The 22268-nt window shown below is 53.7% G+C and overlaps 1 protein-coding gene across 1 annotated transcript in view; it reads right to left on the reverse strand.

The window, feature by feature from the left end:
* CDH4 (cadherin 4) overlaps positions 1-22268 on the reverse strand; it is a 635132-nt gene that overhangs the window by 181015 nt on the left and 431849 nt on the right. Inside the window, exon 3 of the mRNA XM_087445045.1 lies at positions 12262-12491. Within this exon, the coding sequence (XP_087301171.1) occupies positions 12262-12491 (230 nt within the window). The remainder of the gene's footprint in view (positions 1-12261; positions 12492-22268) is intronic.

A 22268-nucleotide genomic window follows, 5' to 3' on the forward strand; every position in this document is an offset into this window, starting at 1 on the left:
CTACTCCTGATCTCTTCTAAAGAGGGGAGACCGTTTTGAGAATTCCCATGGAAATCATACAAACAAAGATTTTCTGAGTGAAATAGCATGATTATTTCTTCATGGATCCGTTTGGAAGGAAAGTCTTCGAGCTAACGCTTCTGCACACACTGCCTGCTGGGCGGGGCGGTGAGGGAAGCCCCATCCCACCTCGCTCACTCACGCCCACGACAGCTTAGGAAGGCTGGGGCTGGTGCCGGCCTCCCGTGCGCCTGGGGAGGTGGGGGCGGCGAGAGGTCCAGAGACCTGCCCAGGCTAGGGCAGCTGTCACTGAGGGGCTGGGATCTGGACTCAGGCTGTGCCCCTGCCCAGTCTGCCTGGGCCCTCTCTGCTCCTCGGCAGGAAGGCTGGGCGTTGACACGGGGGCTGGGAAGTCGCCCGCACACTGCGGTCCTGACACTCGCCTCCCATGTGCGCTAAGCAGATGGGCCATGGACTCTGCAGGTGTGAGCCGCCCCGGGGCAACAGTCGAGACACGGTTCTTTAGGGAACTTCAAGCAATCGCCATCATCTTCTGGAAAGGTTTGCTCTTGTTTCTAAGAACGTCAAAACCACATTTCTCTTGACGAATATCTCAAAGCTCCGTCCTTGGCCCCCTTTAGCCTTGTCTCCCCCCAAAATGAAGACACAAGACAACGCTCCAGACTGCACAGCCCCCGGGAGCAGGCAAGACGGAGGAGTAAGCAAAAGCGACAGGGCGGCACATGTGTGCAGTCATCACGGCTTTACGGGCCACGATGAGGATTGCCGTCCAAGCACAGAGAAGCTGGGAAAGGGGACTCCAACCTGTTTGGACAAGCCCCGTGTGTGTGTGTGTATGTGTGCGTGCACGCGTGTGTCACTGTCACATGCCGGGGCAGGTTGCTCAGCCATCCTCACCTCCCTAGCACACCAAGGGCTCCAGTGCCCGAGGTCCCCACACCTGGCTCTAGACCAGGTCTCTCCGCCTCGGCACTGCCGACACGCACTGCAGGGTGGCGAGCAGCACCCCTGGCCCCACCGGCTCGATGCCAGGAGCACCCCACCTCCTCCCGTGGTGACGACCCAGAATGTCTCCCAGCTTCTCTTCTGAATGCCCTGGTTGAGAACTTGCTCTAGAGAATCAAGGAAATTATGTTTAGTTAGAAACATCTTAAACAAAATTACTCTTCAGTTTACAGAAAAAAACACAACCACAGTAAAAACAAAATTTAAATTAGCAAGTGAAGCCAAAATGTATTACTTTTTCCAGAGTCATTAGCAGCGGAACTGACTAGAATCGCTCACGTTGGTGTCAATTAGTGAGAAAAATGACCAGTTCCGTCAGTGTGGATGCAGGAAGGCCTCGGCTTGGATGTGGGCGAGGGTGTGACTGAGAGCCTTAACTCAACCTGCCCTCAGTCAGCGGTCCTTCCGGACATTTGCTCTGGGGGGTTCAGCTTCATGATCTACTGCTGTCCACTGAGCGACGTGGGGCCTGTGGGACGGGCTCCGGGCCACACCAGCGCCCGGCGGCGGGGGCCAGGCTCACAGGCGCACCTGTCCTTGGTGGGTGTGCTTTTTGTGGCTGAATGTGCCATGACCACTGCACTGTTGTTTTCACAAAACATCTTCTTCAGAAATAAGGACTTTACTTTTAACCAAATATCAAATGGGAACCACACACCTGCATGCATGCATGCTCACACACACTCACACACACACACGACGCACATGCATGCACGCACGCTCACACACACACATGCACGCACACTCACATGCACGCACACCAGCCCCTACCAAGAGCTATAGGACCCGAGTGGAACTAACTCGGGATGCTTAAACCTGAAACACTGGAGGCGGGTGAGGGCCGCACCCCCCCGCACACGCATGTTTGTGCCGTCCTCAATGCTCATGAGCACACGCCCTGCAAGGGGAGGTGGCAGATGGTCTCAGCTCACTTGGCCCCTGAGGAGGCTGCATGTAGAGATGTGAGACCCAGTGCTGGCCCCTCCTGCGCCTCAGCCCAAGCTCAGATGGGCTGCGGTGGGATTTCACCCCAGGACTGGAGAAGCCCAGGCTGGAGGAGGCCTTGGTGGCCGTGTGACCCACGCTCGGCTTACAGGTGGGGAAATCAAGGCCCAGTGAGAAAGGCACCTGCACAGAGCCACCCAGGAGGTTAGCCGTGAATCGGAGTCTCCCACCTTCCAGAGCAGTGCCTGATCTGCACCCCCATCATCTCTGAGAGCTGCCAGGGGCCGGGGCCGGGCCGCCTGCACAGAGCTCAGGAGAGCTGGAGAGAGAATGTAACCACAGCTGTGACGAAGACTGGGATGGGAGCGATGAGGCAGTGACCGCTCGGGGAGCTCAGGAAGGCTCCCCCGAGGAGGACGTGCCAACCAAGCAGGATCCGAAGGAACAGTGGGGGATACATGGGCAGAAGGAACCCGTGCAGGGGCCCCGGGTGGGAAGGAGGCAGCCAGGGGCCTTGGAGGCACTGGTGGGGCTGGGAGAGAGGCAGGAGAGAGGGCACCGTGCTGGAATCCTGAGTGCAGAGTTCTGTGGGTTGAATCATACCTCACAAAGGGGAGCAGAGATGGGGGTGATGGCTGGGAGTGGCAGGGGCAGGGAGGGCTTCTATTTCATTTTTATATTATTGCAACATTTTGGTTTGCTCTGGAGAGTGTGGGTACAGGGGGGAGATGGTAATGCTGGAGGGTATCCCCCAGCAGAGGCCAGGCCGATCCTGCAGAAGAGGCAGGACCATCACCCCCGTTATGAATGTGCAGGCAAATCGGATAGATTTGGTGGTGGGGGTTGGCTTCGTGCCCTCCAAGGGCTTTTATTTTTTAGCAAAACGAGAAGCTGAGAATGGGGAGGTGCTATGAGGGAGCCAGGAGGCAGAGGAGGTGAGTACGGGGTGCAGGACCCCCCGGAGCAGGGAGGGGACAGAGGCCAGAGCACAGTGAGTGAGGGGGCAGTGGTCCCCATGAGGCCTGAGGGGGAGCAGAGGCCCGGCCACTGGGGGCCTAGATCCCACTTAGCCAAACTGGGCCCTGATGAGTGCCCTCTCCCTGCCCTGCCACACCTGAGACGGAGCAGAAAGCAGGCTGGGCCTGTGCTGCCCGACATCATCCTCTCACTCCCCTGCTCTCAACCCTCCCTGGGGCCCCAGCACACCTGAAAATGAACGCAAACACCTAACCAAAGGCTGTCTGGCCTCGGGACCTGCCCTGCACCGCCTTTCAGGTCTCAATTCAGATGTCACCTTCTTGACCCCTGGACAGAGCAGCAGCCTCTGCCCTCTCCCCAGCCTGCCGCCTGCTCGGTACCCAGCGTACGTAACTCACCCCGTGTGCAGCACTTCCAGCCTGTGCTCAGCGCTGGCCGTACTCAGTGCTCCAGTCTGACGCCGCCCTCATGGGAATGCTCCCAGTGGTGCCCCCACATCTAGAACAGAGCCTGCCGCAGGGCTGTGTCCAGCGTGGACCTGTGAACGCTCAGTCATCATTCACACAGTGGACGAGGGAGCGACCTGGGGTCTTTCTGACACACGGGACTCCAGAGTCCTCAGAGGGCGCCCCTCTGCTCACTCCAATCTTGTGGTCATGTCCTTGGGGAACAGGAGCCAGACAAAATAGGTTCCTCTCCACCCCACCCCACCCCAGCTAGCATGGCCGGAAGCTTCCCTGCCTGCAGCGGCCGCTTTTGCTCAGGCCCTGTAGCTCTCCAAACTGCCATGGGAATCTGCAGCCAGCCACCTGCGGGTCCTCGTTTGCTCCCCCCTTCAAGTGTCATTGAGCCGGTGGTGCTTCGGGCAGCGTCCACACTGAGGTCCTCCCGTCCTGCACTGGGACAGGCCGGGGAAAGTGAGGGAAGACACGTGACGCGGAGCGCCCTGGGGCTGTTCGGCCTGGCGGAGGGACCTGGGCAAGCGCAGATGCCCCGGTCCCTGGTCCTCTACAGAATGAAGGGTCGGCCCAGACACCTGCTCAAGGCCATTTGCAGCCTGAACATCATCTAAGTTCCACCCTCTCCACTCTGCAATCCCACCCGCCCCGCAGCAGCAGCAGCCAGCTGGAGGAAGAGGAAAGGTCGGGTCAGGTGGGTCAGCCCTCGGGCTGCTCTCAGAAACTGCAGAAAGATGAGGGAGGCAACGACGCAGGCCAGTTAGAATAATCCATCGTGCCTTCACACCGACAGAGTTAAAAGCTGCAATAAATTTGGGGAGTTTGCTCACCCACTGAGATCTAATACCGACTACCCCTCACCGGCCGGTGCTGATGGGCAGTGGTTGCGACCTCAGGCTCTGGAAGGGGAACGGCCTTCTGCCTGGCAATTTGTGTGGGTCTTTGACTTGGAGGAATGCTCATAAATATGTGTAAACACTCGTTTCTCCAGCCCCCACGGCGTCAAGTCTGTGCCTGAAGCAGGCCCCGAGTGCGGGCGGCACTGTCCGGACTGGCAGGAGCGTGGGGGGGATTAACACTCCTTACAGCAGCCCGCCATCGTCCCGAGGAAATCGGGTGCACTGGACGGTGTCTACGAGCTTGCCACCCACACAGTCGGTCGTTTTGGGCGAGTTGCTGTTTCTCAGTCGCTTTGAGGCTGCCTCTGGAAAAGGATGAAAGAACCGCCTTGCTACCTTCTGAAGACGCGCACTCCACTGGGCACACGTAGTGACCTTCTGGTTGCTTTCCCAAGGTGACACCTTGCATGGAAAGCCCCATGTAGCCGCTTCAGTTAAAACTCCCAAATCCACAGTGTTGGGGTTCAGCCCTCTGGGGCTCACGGAGGGCAGGCACTTTCCTCACCTGGCCAGCCTCCCCTCAGGAGGCCGCATGTCACAAGTGGACGGCAGGAATTGGTTCTCAACCAGGCCTCTCTATCCCCTCATCTTATAACCAATCCGGGAGTCCATGGTGATACCAATAATGGGCTCCTGCCCATTCTCAGGGGTGGAGGGGTGACGGTCGTGGGGATGGGGGGAAGACCGTGGGGATGGAGTGGTGACGGACGTGGGGATGAGAGGTTGATGGACCTCAGGGCTTAAAGAATCGAGGTCTTGGCAAGATTTGTCCTCGCCGGTACTGGAGACCCGAGTGGCTGCATGAAAGGGACTTGAGGGCATCTGGAGTGCTTGGTGGGATCCCCGGCTCGAGACTCACATCCTGCCTTTGGGGGGCTACACAGGCTGTGTCTACACTTGACTGGGGTTGAGTCTCCATCTCAGCTGGAGGGCACTGCCACACCCCCGGTGAGTGAGTGTTCTGGGGCCACCATACAGAAGCACCACAGCCTGGGAGGCTTCGACAGCACACATTCATTGTCTCAGTTCTGGAGGTCAGAAGTCCGAGACAAGGCATGGGCAGGGTTGGTTCCTTCTGAGTGCCGTGAAGGAGAATCTATTCTAGCCCTCTCTCCTGGATTCTGGTGGTTCCGGCAACCTGTGGTGTTCCTTGGCTTGTAAAAGCATCACCCCAATCTCTGTCTTCATCTTCACGAGGAGTCCTGCCTGTGTGTGTGTCCAAATTTCCCCTTTTTATAAGGACACCAGTCACATTGGACTAGAGCCCACCCTAACGACTTCACCTTAGCTAATTACATCTGCAAAACCCTATTTAAAAATACGGTCCCATTCTGAGATACTGTAGGTTAGGACCTCAACATATGAATCTCAGGGGGACACAATTCTACCCGCACACTGCGGGGGCAGAAACCCCGAGGAAAGAACGGGCACAGCCTCTGGCTCCCGTCTGACTATGGGGAGCCGCTGGGCCGAGTTCATCTTTCATAAATGCTGACGCACCATAAGACCCAATATTAGTTTCATAAACAACAGTTTCTTTTTTGCAAACTGTCCCCACAGGTCCCACTGCCTCTTTCAAGTGCCACCGCAGCCCGTCAGATGACTGCCGAGCGAGAACTTCATCCTCAGTATATACTGTTGGGCTGGAATACGGCTCTGATTCCTCAGGGGCAACTCAGCGCTCCTGTGGGAAATATGTGACCTCACTTGCATTTTCTAATTGAATTGCTATCAGCTTTCCTGCAAGACTGCACAAAAAAAAGGTTCTTCCAGATTCTAGCACTGCTTGCATTACCCACAAAAAGACCGACTTTAATAGTTGCTAAGAGAGGGAAGGAAAAGAAGGAGAAAAGTTGCCAAGTTTTCATGGTTCACCTGACTGTAAAGCTGTCAGTTTTGCCCAACTCCACAGAGCTGCTGAAATGACGGCCAAGGAGACTGCACTCGAAGAGACCTCGACGTAAGAGAAATGAAATTTACAGAACTGGGAAATTAGAGGGTCCCCACACGACAGTCCTCGAGGGATTTGCTTCAAGGTTTCTTTCTGTAATAGCTTCCCGGGACTTTTAACACTGCAAACTGCCCTTGTGAAGGAGGCCGTTTGTGTTGCTAGAATCTTCTGCCAACAGAACTCCTGCTCACTGTGTCCCCATCTGAATTTCACCAGTTGCTCCACATTGTCCCCAATGTTTGGTACTAACAGTCTTTCTAAGTTTAGCCACTCTGGTAGGTTTTGGGCTTTCATCTGCATTGCCCTGCTGAGGGTGACATGTCCTCATGTTGATCCACCACTAGGCTCTCTTCTTTGTGGACAGTCCATATTTAAGGAAGTGAAAAGATAAGCCAGAGCATGGGACACTTAATGATTGACAAAGGACGCACATCGAGGATACACTGAGAACCTCAAATCACTACGTAACGGCCGATGACCAGATAAAACTTTCCTGTGTACTCCGTGCCTCCTGTGTCACGTGTAAGAAGGCTTTCCCCACAACCTCACCCTCCACGTTCTCTTCCAGTCATCCTGTTCTGTCTTGCACACTCAGGTCTATAATCCACCTGGAATTGATTTGGGGATGGTGTGGGGTTGGGGTCATTTCACTTTTTCCCCTTAGGGATAACCCATGGGCCCAGCAAAACTGATTGAAAAGACCATCATTCTTCCATTATTCTAAGTAGAGCTTGGCAAACTTTTTGTTAAGGGGTCAGATAGTTAAATATTTGAGGCATTGCGGCCGAGAGGGGAATCGAGGCTATTAACACACGTGCTTATACAACCATTTGAAAATGGAGACGCCATTCTCAGCTTGTAGGCCGTCAGGAGGCAGGTGGCAGGTCAGGTGTGGCCCGCATGCTGTAGTTTGCTGACTCGACTCCAGAGGTCAGAGGCTCCTCTCACAAAACACCAAGTGTTTGCGCCACGTGCATTTGACAAGGTTGGTCAAATCCTATATTAAAGTGGGTGAATTTTGTACGAAAGTTATACTTCCACGAGGAGGATTTTTTTAAAACGTTAAATATTTTTCTTGGGCTTGCTGTTCTGTTCCATTTGTCTGTTTGACCATCTTTGCTCCCAAAACACACCATTTTAATTTCCATATTTCAGTGATTTTCAAACAGGGGCGGTGTTGCCCCAGGAAACATTTGGCAATGACTGGAGAGAGCTTTGGTTGCCTGTGGGGGTGGTAGGTGTGCTGCTGGCACCTAGGGGGTGGGGACCAGGGATGCTGTTACACATTCTACAGTGCACATGACGCCCCACCATGGAGAATGATCTGGCCCACTAACGTCTTAGTGCCTGAAAGGCCAAGTCTTCCCATCTTTGTGTTGTTCTAGGCTACCTCTGGCCCTCCGCACTTCCATGAAAACATTTGAAGTCAGCTCTTTACCCTTCTATAAACAAGCAAACAGCAAATAGGCTGGGAGTCTTGTTGGGACTGTGCTGAATCCATAGAGACCCTTGGGTGGAACTGACATCATCTCAGCATTAAGCTTCTAAGCTTTGAGCAGGGCACATCTCTCCACATTTAAAGGTCTTCTTTAATTGTTCTCATTGAGATGGAAGGGTCTTATAAATTTTTTGTTGGATTTATTCCTAGTTATGTGATCCTTTTTAATTCTATTGTAATTGGTAGCTGGTCCAAATTTCATCTTTAACTATTTAGTCCTGGCCTGTACATCCAGCACCCTTGCTAACCTCACTCATTAATTCCAGTAAATTATCTGCAGATTCTTCTAGATTTTCTACATTCACAATCATACAAGTTACAAATACTATTAGTTCTATGGATTCTAATTTCTTTTTGTTGCCTCGCCTCATTGGCTTAAAGCTCTGGCGTGTGATGTAAGCACGTCCATGTCCTACTTCTGATCTCAGGGAAGGCTGTAAGAATTCCAACAGCAGATTGGATATTTGATGTAGGTTTTCCTAGACACCCTTTATGAAGTTAAGGATGGTCCCTTCTCCTCCTAATTTGCTGAGTATCTTCATCCTGAATGGGTTAAATTTTAACACCTGCTATTCAGATGATCATGTGATTTTTATCCTTTACTCTGTGTTGAATTACATGGATTAACCTTTAAGTATTAAACCAACCTTGCATTCTTGGAACAATCAATTTGGCCATGATTTTCCTATGAAAATATGGATGGGTTCAAGTTTGTTAATATTTTGTTTACTTTTTTTTCTCTGTCTATTTATGAACGAGACTTGCCTTACTGACACTCTCTCTCCATGTTCTTTCAAGTTTCTTCCCGGTTCTGGAGCAGCTCCTGCCGGCTTTGGGCAACATTCTTGCTGGGTTTGAGTCAGCAGAGAGCTTGCTCTCTCTGCTTTCTGCCATAAGCAGATACAGGTGGAAGTCAGAAGTCTGCAATCTGGAAGAGGGCCCCCACTGAACTCAACCGTGCTGCCTTCTGATCTCAGACCCCAGCCTCCAGAACTGTGAGAAATAAGTTTCTGTTGTTTAAAAGTCCCCAGTCTATAGTATTTTGTTATAGCAGCCTGAACAGACCAAGACAGTGCCTAAGTGGAATTTTCTTTATATTTATTGTGCTTAGAGTTCATAGAGCTTCTTGAATCTATGCCTGGATGTCTGTTGTCAGTTTTGGAATATTTCCTGCTGTTATATTTTCAAATATTACTTCTGCTCCATTTTATTTCTCCCCCTCATATTCCAAACATATGCATGTTAGAACTTCTTATTGCTTCTCTAATACCTCTTACTCTTTCTCCAGTATTTTCTTTCTGTATATCTTTTCATGCTTCAGCCTGAATATTTCTCCTGATATTTGTTGTTGCACCAATTCTCTCTTCAACTGTGTCTAATCTGCAGATATGTCTATCCATTGAGTTCTTAATTTCATTTGTTATATTCTTCAGTCCTAAATTGCCCAATTAATTATTTTTATATCTTCCAATTCTCTGTCAAATCTTATATTTAATGTGTTTAAACATAGTACACACAGTTATTATAAAATCTATGTCTGATAACTCCATTACTTGGAGCCCCTGTGGGTCTTTTATTATTATTGCTGTTTCTCTTGATTTTTATTTATATTGTCTTGTCTCGCCTATGTGCCCAGTCATTTTCAGTTGAGTTCTGGACATTGTGTATAAAAGAAGATAGATCTAATTTGAGGCCTGGCATGATACCTTCTACCGGAGATTTGTATTTCTTCTGGCAGGTGGCTAGGGACACCGGCAACCTGGTATCACCTTAGTCCATTTACAGAGAGTGACATTATTCAAAGGTTGGCAATGGTCTCTGTAAGGGTATATCAACTAAGAGACCCAGTGTCCCACACAGACCCTCCTCCCTGCCCCCCAGGCACACCCTGGTTAGGGCCCAGCTGCCGTGATGAGCACAGGACTAGGAGGGCTGGGACCATGCTGATGACAGCAACAAGAGCTGCTATTTTCACCTCTTTGGGGCACGGCTCTCGCCAAGCCTGCAACTTGCCTGACTTCACATAACCACACGTAATACTCTCAACAACCCAGGGTAGGGTGTAGGTAGTATTACTATCCCATTTCCAGAGAAGTAAACCTCAGAGGTTGCGTGACTTGTCCCAGAACATCAGCCAGTAAATTGGAGAAGCCTTGACTTGAACCCACAACCCCAGGGCAGCCAGCTCCTTGATGATGCTGGGCTCAGCCATACCTAGAAAGTCACTTTTGAGTCCTTTCCAGACATCAACTCTCCTCTGCAGCAAAGGGGCTGCAGTCACAGGGCTCAGCTTCCTCATGTGTAAAGTCGGGACAATGATAGCACCCACTCTGGAGACGTGAGGATCAGATGAGTGGATACCACTCAGGGCAGGGCCTCAGTGGGTCCTGGAAAGTCAGGAAGGGAACACGGAGTGTGAAGTAAGAGGAAACGGGGAGCCACCAGCAACGAAGGGGATGAACCACAACCAGGGACTGGGTTGGGTGGGCGCAGAGACTCTGCCCACCACCTCTACGGCCAATCTTCATGCACTTGGGTGTTTGGCCCCACAGTCGCCCCACGACTGGGCTCACCACCATGGTCTGAGCCTGGGACACAGATCTGTGCCCCCTGTTCTGCCAATCAGGTGCTTTCTCAGGCCAGCCCGACCTAGAGTTGGAGGAGCACTCGTACTGGGTACTAATTGCAATCGCCTTCCACGAGGATCAGGGGATTAATTGCATCAGAAATCACTTAATTAACATGCCTCACAAAAGGTGCCATTATATTTCCCATTAGTGCCTTGTATCTGAGGCTTTCCACAGGCTGTAAGGATCCTGACTCTCTGCTCACAAGGTGAATGGTTCTGCATCACCATCAGGGATGCAGCCTTCACACTGCTCCCTGGCCCGCTGCCACCTGGAGGGAAGGCCCCCACGTGGACAGTGTCCCCAGGGCTTCCCACTGCCCTCTTGCCAGGGCATGGCTTGTCATGGTCACTCAGGAAAAAACAAAGACCACATCCGTCTTTGGGTTTTCATCATCTAGAAGGTGCGGCTCACAATCTTGGGGGCATGGCTGATAGAAATGTGTTTTGATGCCTGGTTCATCACACCCACAAGGCCACTCAGGACGTCCTAGGGACATCAGCTTATCATGGAAGGAGAAGGCCATCCACCCAAGTCACTGCTTTCTCTTTTCCAACCTAAACCACCTCTATTTTGTTTAAAAATAAGATGAAACAAAACACAGGTCCCTGTTTCCCCAAAGTGAGTTCCTTGGAACACTTGCCTTGCAAGATGTTCCATGAAGAGGGTTCCTTGGTCAACAGGTTTGGGGAAACTTGCAGACTGTCTCCACTGAGGTGCACGAGGCATGACGGTTGTGTGAGGTTCTGGGCGAGTCTACAGACAGGAGTCTGGAGAGCTTAGTCCACCCCTTCACTTCCCAGGCCCCTTTCTGAGGGAGCACCCATGACCACTGTCCCAGGCGGCCTTGTGCTGTTTGAACCAGTGCGCTTTCCTCTGCTAGTGAACCGCACACAGCGCCATCATAACGCTGGTGGTCCCACGGGCCTCTCGCTAACCATGAGGGGTTCAGGGCACTCTCTCCCTCTCCACTGGTTGGCCCTTAGGCAGGTGGATGAGAGCAGCTGGGACCCGTCACGCTGGCCAACCAGGTTGCAACTTCTCTGCTGGCCTGGCAGCCCCACGCCCAAGGCCAACGCAGCTGCCGGATCACAGGACGGGCAGAAGGGGAGTGGGGCCTTTTCCCCGTCAGACACTGAAACCTGACACTGAGGATTTTGGGGACGACCACAGGTTGGCTGAGGAGTCTGGTGCTGGACAGCTGGATCCCGCAGGGAAGAGAGACCTTTCAGGACCAGGGAAGGTGAATCACCCCTCCCTGTTCTATGGACACTGGCCATGCAGTCCAGTCAGAAACGAGGTTGGAGGGAGGCAGGATAACGCTGACTGGTTTGTGTCTATGTGAAGAGTGTGCACTCTCTCCCTCTCCCTCTCTCTCCCTCTCCCTCTCTCTCCCCCCATCTCCCTCTCTCTCCCCTCCATCCCTCCCTTTCTCCCTTTCTCCCTGTCTCTTCCTCTTTCTCCTTCTATCCCTCCCTTCCCACCCCCCTTCTCTGAATTAGTCTTACACCAGCTACTCTGGCTGCCTCCCACAACCAGCCTTGTGGCCTCTGTCTTCCTTCTCATCCCTCCAGGCCTTTTCATCCCTTCTGCCCAGTGGGCCACAACCCTCAGGCAGAAGAGGCTACAGAATTTGCGGTGCCCAGTGAGAAATGGAAATGTGGGGCCCTTGTTCAAAAAGTTATTAAGACTGTCAAGATGTCGACAGCAGTGCGTTAAAGCAAGCGTGGGCCCCATGCGCCCGCTGTTAGGCAGCCCTGCCTCAGGAAGGAGGGAAGGGCAGAGGATCCTCTCGGGCAGGGACAGCCCACGGAGGTGTCAGCCCCATCCCTAGGAGGAAGGACATTCACCAAGCCCACCGAGTGTGGTCACACCTTACCTTGTGTCCAGAGTGCGTGGACGAGGAGGTCTGGGCCACCAGCAGCCGCACCACGGCGTCCCATCGCTCGGCTGTCTGGCGGTCCCACGCGGTCACCGTGAATGCCACCTGCTCCGAGGGGATGTGCAGCTCCCGAGCAGCAAAGACTGTCCCGTCTGCTCCGACCTTGAAGTCCATGCTGTTGGTCTCATATTGCGTCCCCTTGGTTCCCAAACAGCTGCTGAACTTGACTGCAAGAGAAGGGGAGGAGAAGGGTCAGGATCTGCCTGGCAGACGGGCAGGGGCAGCACGTTCACGTGCTGACTTTCTCGGCGGCGGGTTCTAGGTCTCCAGTGAGCATCAGGAAAACCATGAGTTAACTGATTTTTCGACTTCAGGTGTTGTGTTTTATCTCATCTCCCTAGGGAATTAGTAGAGGACTTAGAAAAAGGAAATAATAATAATAAAAAGCAACGGATGTACTTTCATTGTATCTAAACCACAGCTGGTCTCCATTTCTGCAAATGCCTCTCTCCCTTGTCACAATTACCTTTGAATTCAAACTGGGGTCTGTTAGCGGCACAGCGGGTATTCTCCACCTAAGAAAGATTCCCTCGTTCGCCCCGCCACCCCCCTCTCTGCATGGAACCCTTCTGCCACCAACACACTTTAAAGCCCCTGATGGATCTATTTTTCCACCCCGAGAAGGCTAAGTGTGGGAAGGAGCAGGAGGAAGGGGTGTTCTGAGCAGAACTCAAACCTGCTGTGTTCTCTGGTCCATTCTGTTACTCAGTGACTCAAACCTGACACACGCAAACTCTCCGTTAGGGTGGGCTGGGCCCGGAGCAGGACTGGCAGTGACCTTGGGCAGCAAAGTGCTCTCCCGGTGACCCGGAAACAGGGATTTTAAGGCAGACAGTCTTCCGACACTTCCAGGTGGGTACGTTGCTTTGCTTCCCAAACATTAATTAGGCACCAAATCTCCTAATGACTCCATTACCCCGGCCATTTGTAACTCTGCTGCAGAAAAAGACATCTCGGGAGCCACGTATTCACTGGGACCACATTAGTGCATTTTTTATACGTGTGCTTTTGCAGCTGCCGCCTAACGCCACGGTAAATTATGAGGCACCACTGCCAGTGTCACATTCTGCTGATAAAAACGACGGATAAAGTTACCTCGTATTTATAAAAATGTGGGTATCTCAGCAATTATGGTGGGAGGATGGGTTTTTTAAGCAATTTCACTGTCACAGCTTACATGATTTAATTACTATTTATTCGACAAACTGAGAAAAGCTCCTCACTGTTAGGTTTGATAAAGTGTTTTCCCCCAGGGTTCACCTTTTATTGTTGTGCATCTTCCCTCGCCTCAAATACTTCACTTCAGAAGCCTCCCCAGTTACCAGCACCTCCCGCTTGTGGGTTTAATACAAAAATGCTTTTAAATGCGATGGAAACAGGCATTTCTGCTCCGTCTGGCCCGAGAGAGCGCGGGCACTGAGTGCAGAGCCTCGCCAACGGTGTCCTCAAAGGGATGAGGGCAACCCAGGTTAGGAGGGGCGTGGCTCCATGGAAACAGCCCCCAGTGAGGCAATTATTACATTGTTTCAAGTGACAGGAAAATTCCAAACTGCTGTTACAGTACCATTCGCCCCAACGGTAAACAAATTAAAATCAGCAACGACCTGAGCAGATCAATCATTTCTGACACCCTGTTGTCACCGACAAAGATAAAAATGACAGTTCTGTGATTGCCAGGAGATTAGCACAAAATACATAAATAAGCCCCTTTGTTCTCTAAAAGCAAATTTCTAATAAAGCTAATGGAATTGGACAGCAGCTGGAGGGTTTGCCTTTCTCAGGATTAAATGACGATGATGTTGTATTTAAAAAACGTAGGCACAGAGCTCTGGTGACATCTGAGGTAAGCATGGATGCTGCTTTCAGAAGAACAAGCCACCGGGATCGGAGCTGCCCCAACAGGACACTCGGAGTGCCGTCTGCAGGAACCGGGGACTTGTCAGAAGTCCTCAGTGGACGATAGAGACCCTCAAGGACATGAACGGTGGTGCTGCCAAAGTGGCTGTGACGTGCCACCTGACACGAATCATGCCTGTGTGTGAAATGAGGCTTCTTCACACGGGGTGTCCATGAGATCTTCACGGCGTCTTAAAAGTTAACGTCTTTCCAGTCTATCTCTGACACAGACCATCCAATCATCAGGGAGCGAGGGGCCTTTGTGACAACAGGAAATCCCAACATCCGGTGTCAATGTAACCGTGGCTTGGCTGATCTGCTCAGTCCTGTGGGGTGGTTTTCACCATCCGTGTCTGAGATTCTGTGCCCTCATCAGCGAGGAAGCAGGAGTTGTAACTTGGCCATGGGAAGATGAGGGCCATTCAGAGTACCCCCAGTGCTGGAGGGACCAGTTTTCCAGGAGGAAGGAAATTCAGAACAATGCCTGCTCTTGCGCACTGCTGGGCTGTGGCCTCTCTTTCAAAGGGAAAGATCAATAAGGTTGTTCTTCTGAGACACCAGGGGCATTCATAAAACACTAGCACTGAATAAATGAACACTCCCATTTGAAACTCTGTGAAATGTGGGTTTAAATTGCTGCACACACAAACACACTTTGCCTTGACATAAAAATGGCCAGTGAGCACATGGTGAGCAGACCCTCGGGAGAAACGTCTGAGGTCTTAGGATAGAAACGACTCCTCTCTTCTGGAAGCCAGTTTGCCTTTTCCTGGTGAATTGCCCCAAGGTGGTTTCCCTCTTCACTTTGGCTACCTGGAAGCTTAGAGGCAATGCTGTGGCAGGGAGCTAACAGTGCTGAGGCGTTTACTAACCTCAGCACGTTCCGTCCTATTTTCCATCTTTGTTTCCCTTCAACCTGCTTTCTTCCTATGGATTCCTTTTTTATTTTTGGAGTCTGCATCCATCTCTAGGGTCAAATGCCTCCCAGGAGGACAGAGGTAAAAACGTACGGGTATGCCCAGGTGTTGGCACACACGGCTTGTCCCGTGCATGGAGGGGACACCCAGCACGGGGTTTGGCTGCACCAGTTCATCTGGCCTCTCTCTGCTTTGCTGTTTCTGGAACGTGGCCTGGAGTCCGAGCCGCAGACCCTGGCTGGAGAGCCCCATGCTGTCCACGTATGTGCTCACAGAATCTTCTGAGGTGTGTGCTGCCCCTGCTGCTGCCGAGAGCCCCCTGCTGCTCTGCAGGCCCCATAGACACCCTGGGCTCCAGGCCTCGGGGGCGGCGCGTCCAGTTCAGACCCCAGCTCTGCGCCTGCTGCCACTGAGTCTCCTCCCGTGGGTGCCCAGTGGCTCAGCCCTGATCTGACCCTTGGGCTTTTGGCCCCTGCAGACTGGCCGGGAGACCCTGGTCTTCTCAGCTCTCTGGCTACTCCCTTTGGCTTGGGAAATGGGCCCTGCCCACGGTTGATGGTGGGGGTGGCCGCACACGCCCACGAGCTCTCAATTTCCTTTCCAAGCAGAAAGACGGCACTCAGCTTCTCAGAGCCGGGCAGTTGTAGTGGGTCTTGGAGAGGCCGCCCCATCTCCTGGGGACACTTTTGGCCACAAGGAAAAGCCTGGCCATTGCCATTGGTCACTTGGCTTGCCTTCTGGAAGGGGTCACCTGACAAACATGGAGCTTTTGTGGGAGGGACTGCAGAGTGGCACTGAGCCCTGCGGCCCCGAATCCAGGGAGACACCAGCAGGCAGGCCCGGCCCGGCATGGGGTTTCTGTCTCCAGGTCTCAATGTTCCGGAAAGCCAGCTCCACGCAGCCCGCAGCACCCAGTTCTCCTGTCCTGGTCCTTTTGGGGCCAGAGTGCTGCTGGGCCATCGCGTGCCCACAAACTCCTGCACAGGCCAGGCTGGGTGCCTGGCAGGGGGCTGGCTGAGGCCCCACAGGGGGTCCTAGAATGCCCTTCACCCTTGGCAAGTTTCCAGACTGGCTTCCGACAAGATGTGGGGAACCCAAGCTTTGGAACTAGTGTCATCTGGATGGTGGGTGTGGTCAGGACCCTGTAGGTTTCTGGCAGGGCCAGCTCCCACCTCTCAGGGCTCGGCCCTGATGTCGGAGGGAAGCTGCTGGACCCCCAGAGCTACACCAGCCCACACTCACCACCCCTTCCCACTGCACGGCCCCATTCTGGCCTCTTCACTCGCTTCGTCGCAGAATTCCTGATTGTCCTGTTTCTTGCCCGTGGCCTCCTGGACTGCCAAGCATGTGAGGGCAGGGCCGCTGTGTCCCTGGGGCTGAGGGTGGTGCTGGCACATACTCAGGGTGAAACCAGGCCTGATCTCCACATGACGCCCCTCCCCGGGCAGTGAAGGGACCGTCAGCGTTTTCAATCAGCAAGGGCTTTGCTATGCTTTGTGCTCAGCCCAGAAATGTCATGTGCCACCCTTCTGCACCCTCTCCCTTGGCACTGGGGCAAATGGACAGTTTCCTGAGCTCAGCAGGGTCTTTAGGAACCAGTGAGGATGCACCTGGCCCAGCTAAATGCAAAACGTCCCCATGGGAAAGAGCCACCAAAGATCGCTGCCAACAGCACCCCAGGCCACGCAGGTGAGCAAGCCAATATTAACATGTTTGGTTAATATTTCCCTTAATGTATTTGTTTTTGATCTTCTGATTTCTCTCTGAGTCTTCAGGAGAAAGTTAAAATCCTATGGGAATCTGTAGAAAACTTTTCCCTCAATGGATCAGACAAAACCACCAAATGTGGAGAAACTCCTGTTCTGATTTAAATTCACATTACACAGCAATCTGGGCTCAGATCAGGGCTTCCTGGGAAGTGCCCCATTTCCCGGGGGCCAGGCGCTCTGCTGGGCATGGCCTGCTCGCGCTCCGACAGGAAAGCACTGTCGGCAGGGGGCATTGTCCCCGTTTGCAGATGAGGACACTGAGGCTCTGGGACATTTCACACCTTCTTGAAGCCAGCAGGAGGAGGAGGAGGTGGGACAGCACCCCTTGCCCGCAGGCTTTCCCACACCAGCAGCCACACCAGCTGGTTCTCCGTGAGGCTGGCGGGGAGACCCCCCAGGTGTCTCGAAATGCGTGCATCTAGGTCCTCGTGTGGGAACTTTGTGCTGCTGTTCAGAGAAATCCGACCCTGGTGGTCCCTGTGTCTGCTCAATGAAGCTGTGGCTTCCCCAGGCCCCCAACGGGGGTGGTGGGAAGGTTGCTTGCGGCTCAGGCCCCTCCGGGACTGAGGCCCCAGCACTAACCGCAAGGAGGAAAAGTCACTTCATGGGGAGAAGTCGCCTGCGTGGAGATACACACACCGAAGGTCACAGCCTCCGCAGAGGGAGACTTGCTAGGAGAGCAGGCGGTGCCTCCCTCCATCCTGGACCATGACGCAGGACCCGCCTGGCGCTCCTCTCCCCACAGCCGCAACCTGCTGCTTGCCTCTCTCTGTGGTTTGCTAATTACTTCCATTAGTTTTAAACAAACTTGACGAGAGACAGAAGGAATCCTGCGAGAAATTAAATCCAATTGTTTAAATATGCACAGTCACAGCCCCCCTGCCTCTGTCCCCTTGGTGGTGGTGGTGGGGTGCCCGTGCGGCCTGCACTGGGGTAGGCAGGTGAGTGGGCCCTGGGGGCCCGAGGAGGGGGCTGGGGAGGTGTGGGGAGGGGAGCATCTGGCTGTGCCCTGTGCCGCCAGCACCAACTGATCGTCAGGGTCAGGGAGCTGCCCTTGCCAGTGTGCAGGGGAGAGTGCGTGCTGCAACCACGCCCACACTGGGCCGGTCCCCTTGGGATGGGGCTTGAACTCAGGCCTGTGACTTGGCAAGCAGCGGCCTCTCTGGGCATTGCTCTCTGTTCCTATGAGATGTGAGGAACAGCAAGGGGCGTGACGAGGAGGAGCAGCCGGCACAGGGCAGACCTTGGGTAAACGCCAGCTTGTCGCACACACCGGCCGGTGTGCCCCGGTTCTGATGCAAATTTGAGTGAGGGGGAGACAGGCTGGGGGAGCAAAGGCACTTGGCCAAGGTCACACAAGGTCATTCATTCCACAAACACTTGTGGGCCCCCTGGTGCCTGGTACTGGGGATCCACCTGGGAAGGACAGAATTGGGGCTCACGCTGGGCAGAGACTGGGAAATGACAACACGGATGGTTGAACCATTCAGGCTTCTATGGGGTCACCCAGAGGGGTCCCAGACCAGGGTCACCAGGGGTGGGGATGGGGAGCCCTGCAGGATGTGTGGGGTGGGCCAGCACTTGGGATTCTGACTCTGCTGGGATCTTGTCTCTTACACCATTAGGGGCCCCAGCTCCCCCTCCCCAGCCCAGGATGCAGAATCAACAGCTCTTGGAGTTCGGCTGCTGCAGCTGGGCAGGCCCAGCTCACACACCACTGCCTCCCCCTTTGGACAGGATGGATTAAATTTTCAAGCCCGTGTTCTGCTCTGAGAAGATGCCCTGAGAAGAAAGGCAGCCGTTCCACTCATTGCCGGCTGGTGTCTACCCTGCTCCTGAAATGCCACAACGCCGAGGACGGGCTCACACCTGGAGCCAGCGTCAGACCATCTGAAGGGCTTTTGAGAAGTGTAAGAAAAAATGAATGCCCAGGAAACCCTCTGGCTGGACATCGTGGGAGGAGCTGAGCACCAGAAAATTCAGCCACGTTCTGGATTTCATTCAATGGCAGCCTCCCCTCTCTCCCACCCCTCGACACCAGGAAGTGGGTGAAGCAAACCAGAGGCTGATCAGCATTCCGGGCTCGCCGTCCTCGGGCTGGGATGCTGCTTGTCCAGATAAAGGGCAGGGATGCACCTGGCCAGCCGTCTGTCACCGATGCCCACTTTCCTCCTTTGCACTGAGTAAATGTTAGTCTCTGCTTGCCGTCCTGGTGTCCCGGCTGCGGCCCACTCGGAGGGCCCATTAGAGTTACTGATGGAGTTTCCACCCCTTGTGGGCTCTGTCTCCCAGGATTCATGCTGACTCTGCTCCCCTGGGAAAGAGCCCCCGTGCCCTGTGACAGAGTCACCGCACACACAGAGCGCACCTGGGCGGCATCATCCATTCGTTCATATTTATGAAAACAACCATCAGCAAAGCCAAGCACAGCTGCTGCCAGTGGAGCAGAAACTAACCATCTTTACATCCGAAATGTGATGCTCCCAAGGGAGGCAGTGAGAAGGAAGGGCCAGGTTCTGTGAGAGCCCGACCCGGCTGGGCAGGGCAGGAGGGCTTCCTGAGGATGAGGATTCAATGCTTCCACTGAGATCTGAGGGATGAGAGGGGTCCGACGAGCTTGGGCAGGGGAGAACATTCCAGGCCACACTGATAGCATGTGCAAAGGTCATGTGGCAGAGAAGTGCAGGTTTCAGGACCTGAGAGCTAGTGTGACGGGAGCAGGGGCGGCTGGGGTGTGAGTGACCAGAATCAAAACGAGAGAAAGACCCTCAGCCAGGGTGGTGGCCTGTCAGCTCCCGGGGATCGCTGAGGGACATGCTTCCTTAAGGGCACCAGGGCCTCTCAGGGCCTGCTGATCTCGGACACCCGCAGGATTAGAGGAACTCTCCGCCAGGAAGGAAGGGCCACCGTGGGTCACTCAGAAAGGTCCAGCAGCCTCTGGGCTGAGTGGACGTCCTGAGTGGACGCCACACCCAAAGTCTCTGCAACACCCCCTTTTTGGGGCCAATGTTAAGAGAGGGTCATAGCCTTTTCTAGCCATGAAAACAACACGGTGTCCACCTCTGCAATTTCAGAAGCACGTCTTCAACATTTAGCTACAAAATGGATCCCAGGACCCTGACTAGAAGGCTCCAGCACCCACTTCAGACACATCTGCTTGGGGCCGAGAAATTTAAGAGCCAGGAAAAGAAGGAGAAAGGAGGAAAAAAAGAGTGAGGAATATAGGAGAGGGTTCCTTAAGTAACTGATTCGTCCGCCCACCCAGCAAGGATGCGTTAACCAGGGAGATCGGGCAGGGAGGCCCTCACTGGGGAGAGGGGATGAGGCCACAGTCCCCACAGAACGTCAGGACCCCCTACTCCTGCCAGGTCCCCTCACTTGGTCCTGGGGCCCCCGAGGGAGCCTCTCATGGGTCGGCCACTGGGCTTGGCAGTGGTCCCTGCGGGCACTTCCTTTATCCCTCTTGACGGTGCTGCCTGCTGGCCGTGAGGCCACCTTGTGACCATCACCACTGCCCACACCCACGGGGAGGGCAGGGGCTGCCGCGAACAGAGCCAGAACGACATTGGTGGTGGCCGGGGGCTGGGAGTGACTGCTAACGGTACAGGGTCTCCTTTAGGGGTGATGAAAAGTGTTGGAACTAGATAGAGATTGGTCAGCGTTGTGAATGTGCTAAATGCCGCTGAACTGTTCCCTTGACGATGGTGAAATTTATGGTACATAATGTTACCTCAATAAAAAAGCAATTTCTAGAGGCCCCCCAAGTCCCCAATTCCTGGCTGCTGGAATGACAGGGAGAAGAGCCTCCTCGGCTCCCTGCACCTCCTAAGACCCCCAGACCCTGAAACCCATGTGCCCAGAGCCTCACAGGGCCTCCTGGGAACTGGATGATTGATGCCCCAGTGTCCTCTCCCTGGAGACCTCAGGACCAGCCAGAGGCGTGTGGGCCTAGTCCTCCGCCCTCTCCCTTGTGGGCCCCGTCCCTCCTCTTTCCTGTCCCGTGTGCAGACCGAGTGCTCACGGGAGTGAACAGAAGCAAAGAAAGGAGGAGAAGGGTGCACGACGCAGCAGCCGGCCCCACGTGACGTGGTGCAAAGTGCAGAATCCTGGGATCCTAAGCGAGGGGCAGGGAGCTCAGGGAGGGCGAGGGGAACCCCAGGAGGCTTCAGGAGGGAGTGATGTCAGAGCTGGAATTCTAGAAGCTACTCGCACAGCTGCCTAAATAGATATGTGTGTGCTGCGTGTGTCCATGTGCTGGATACGCGCACGACACAGAGAAACATGGGGCTTCTAGAAGTTCCTAGGAGCGTCACAAACCCACAGAATGTCGGGTTTGGAAGGTGCAGCAGAAGTGATCTACCCCAGCCCTCGTTTTATTGATAAGTGAACTGAACTTGTTGAAAGAAAATTACATTTTAGAATCCCTTCATTTATTCAAGTAATTCCACAAGCCCTCATATTGAATCCCTGCGACAAGCTGGGCCCAGAGCCGTTCCGAATGCCATCACTCTCCGCGGGGCCCTGGGCGCTTTTAATATCTAGTTAATTGATGCCCCCAATGCGAAGCATGCAGCAAGCCCTACGCCACTATGTTTTCCTTAGAATTTTGTGCATTCATAAAAGTTGTAGCCAGTGCAAACCACATATGTGAAGCTCTCGATCCCGAGTGCTGGAGTCTGTGGTGTGGGGTACCGGCTCTGGCCAGTTCTGAAATCAAAATATCATGCGGATTCTGTACTCAGTGACTGTGGCAGCAAAATTAGGACCTTGGCTAAACAGCAGAGACAAGTTTTTTTTGTTTCTCTGTGATGGTGCAGAAAACTTTCTTAAAAAATTATTTTCTCCCCTGCCCCCCATCTTGCAGGCTCACAGCAGAGACGTGTGCAGCGGTGCTCACCCACAGCTTATGCCCAAAACGCATGGCACCTGTGAAAGGGAACACGCAGCTCCCTCATTAGGGGCTTTACGGTGACCCCTTACCCTCATCATTTTTAATTGCTGGCCCGTGAGAAAAACGGGGGTGACAGTGTGCTGGGCACAGGGAGTGAGCGACATGCGATCCACTCCTTATGGCAGCAGCCTGCTGACATTTATGGGGGCAGTAGGCTGGGTCTCCCCGAGACTGGCGTGCTGGAGAACTGTGCTGTGGTTACGAAACATCCCTTTTCGTTATTTTTCTTGTTAGGTGAGCTGAGAAAGACCAAATGAGCCAGAGGTGAGCCTGCAGCTGGGACTATGCTGAGGAGTAGATGCCTTCACCCAGCGGAGTCGGCCACCTGCTCTCCCTCCCTCCCTCTCTCCATCCTTCCTTCCCTCCATCCTCCCATCTGTCTGCCCATCCACCCTTCCATCTGTCACCATC

The sequence above is a fragment of the Ceratotherium simum genome, chromosome 21 (assembly GCF_057802395.1).
Source record: "Ceratotherium simum simum isolate JZ-2026a chromosome 21, ASM5780239v1, whole genome shotgun sequence".
NCBI lineage: Eukaryota > Metazoa > Chordata > Mammalia > Perissodactyla > Rhinocerotidae > Ceratotherium > Ceratotherium simum.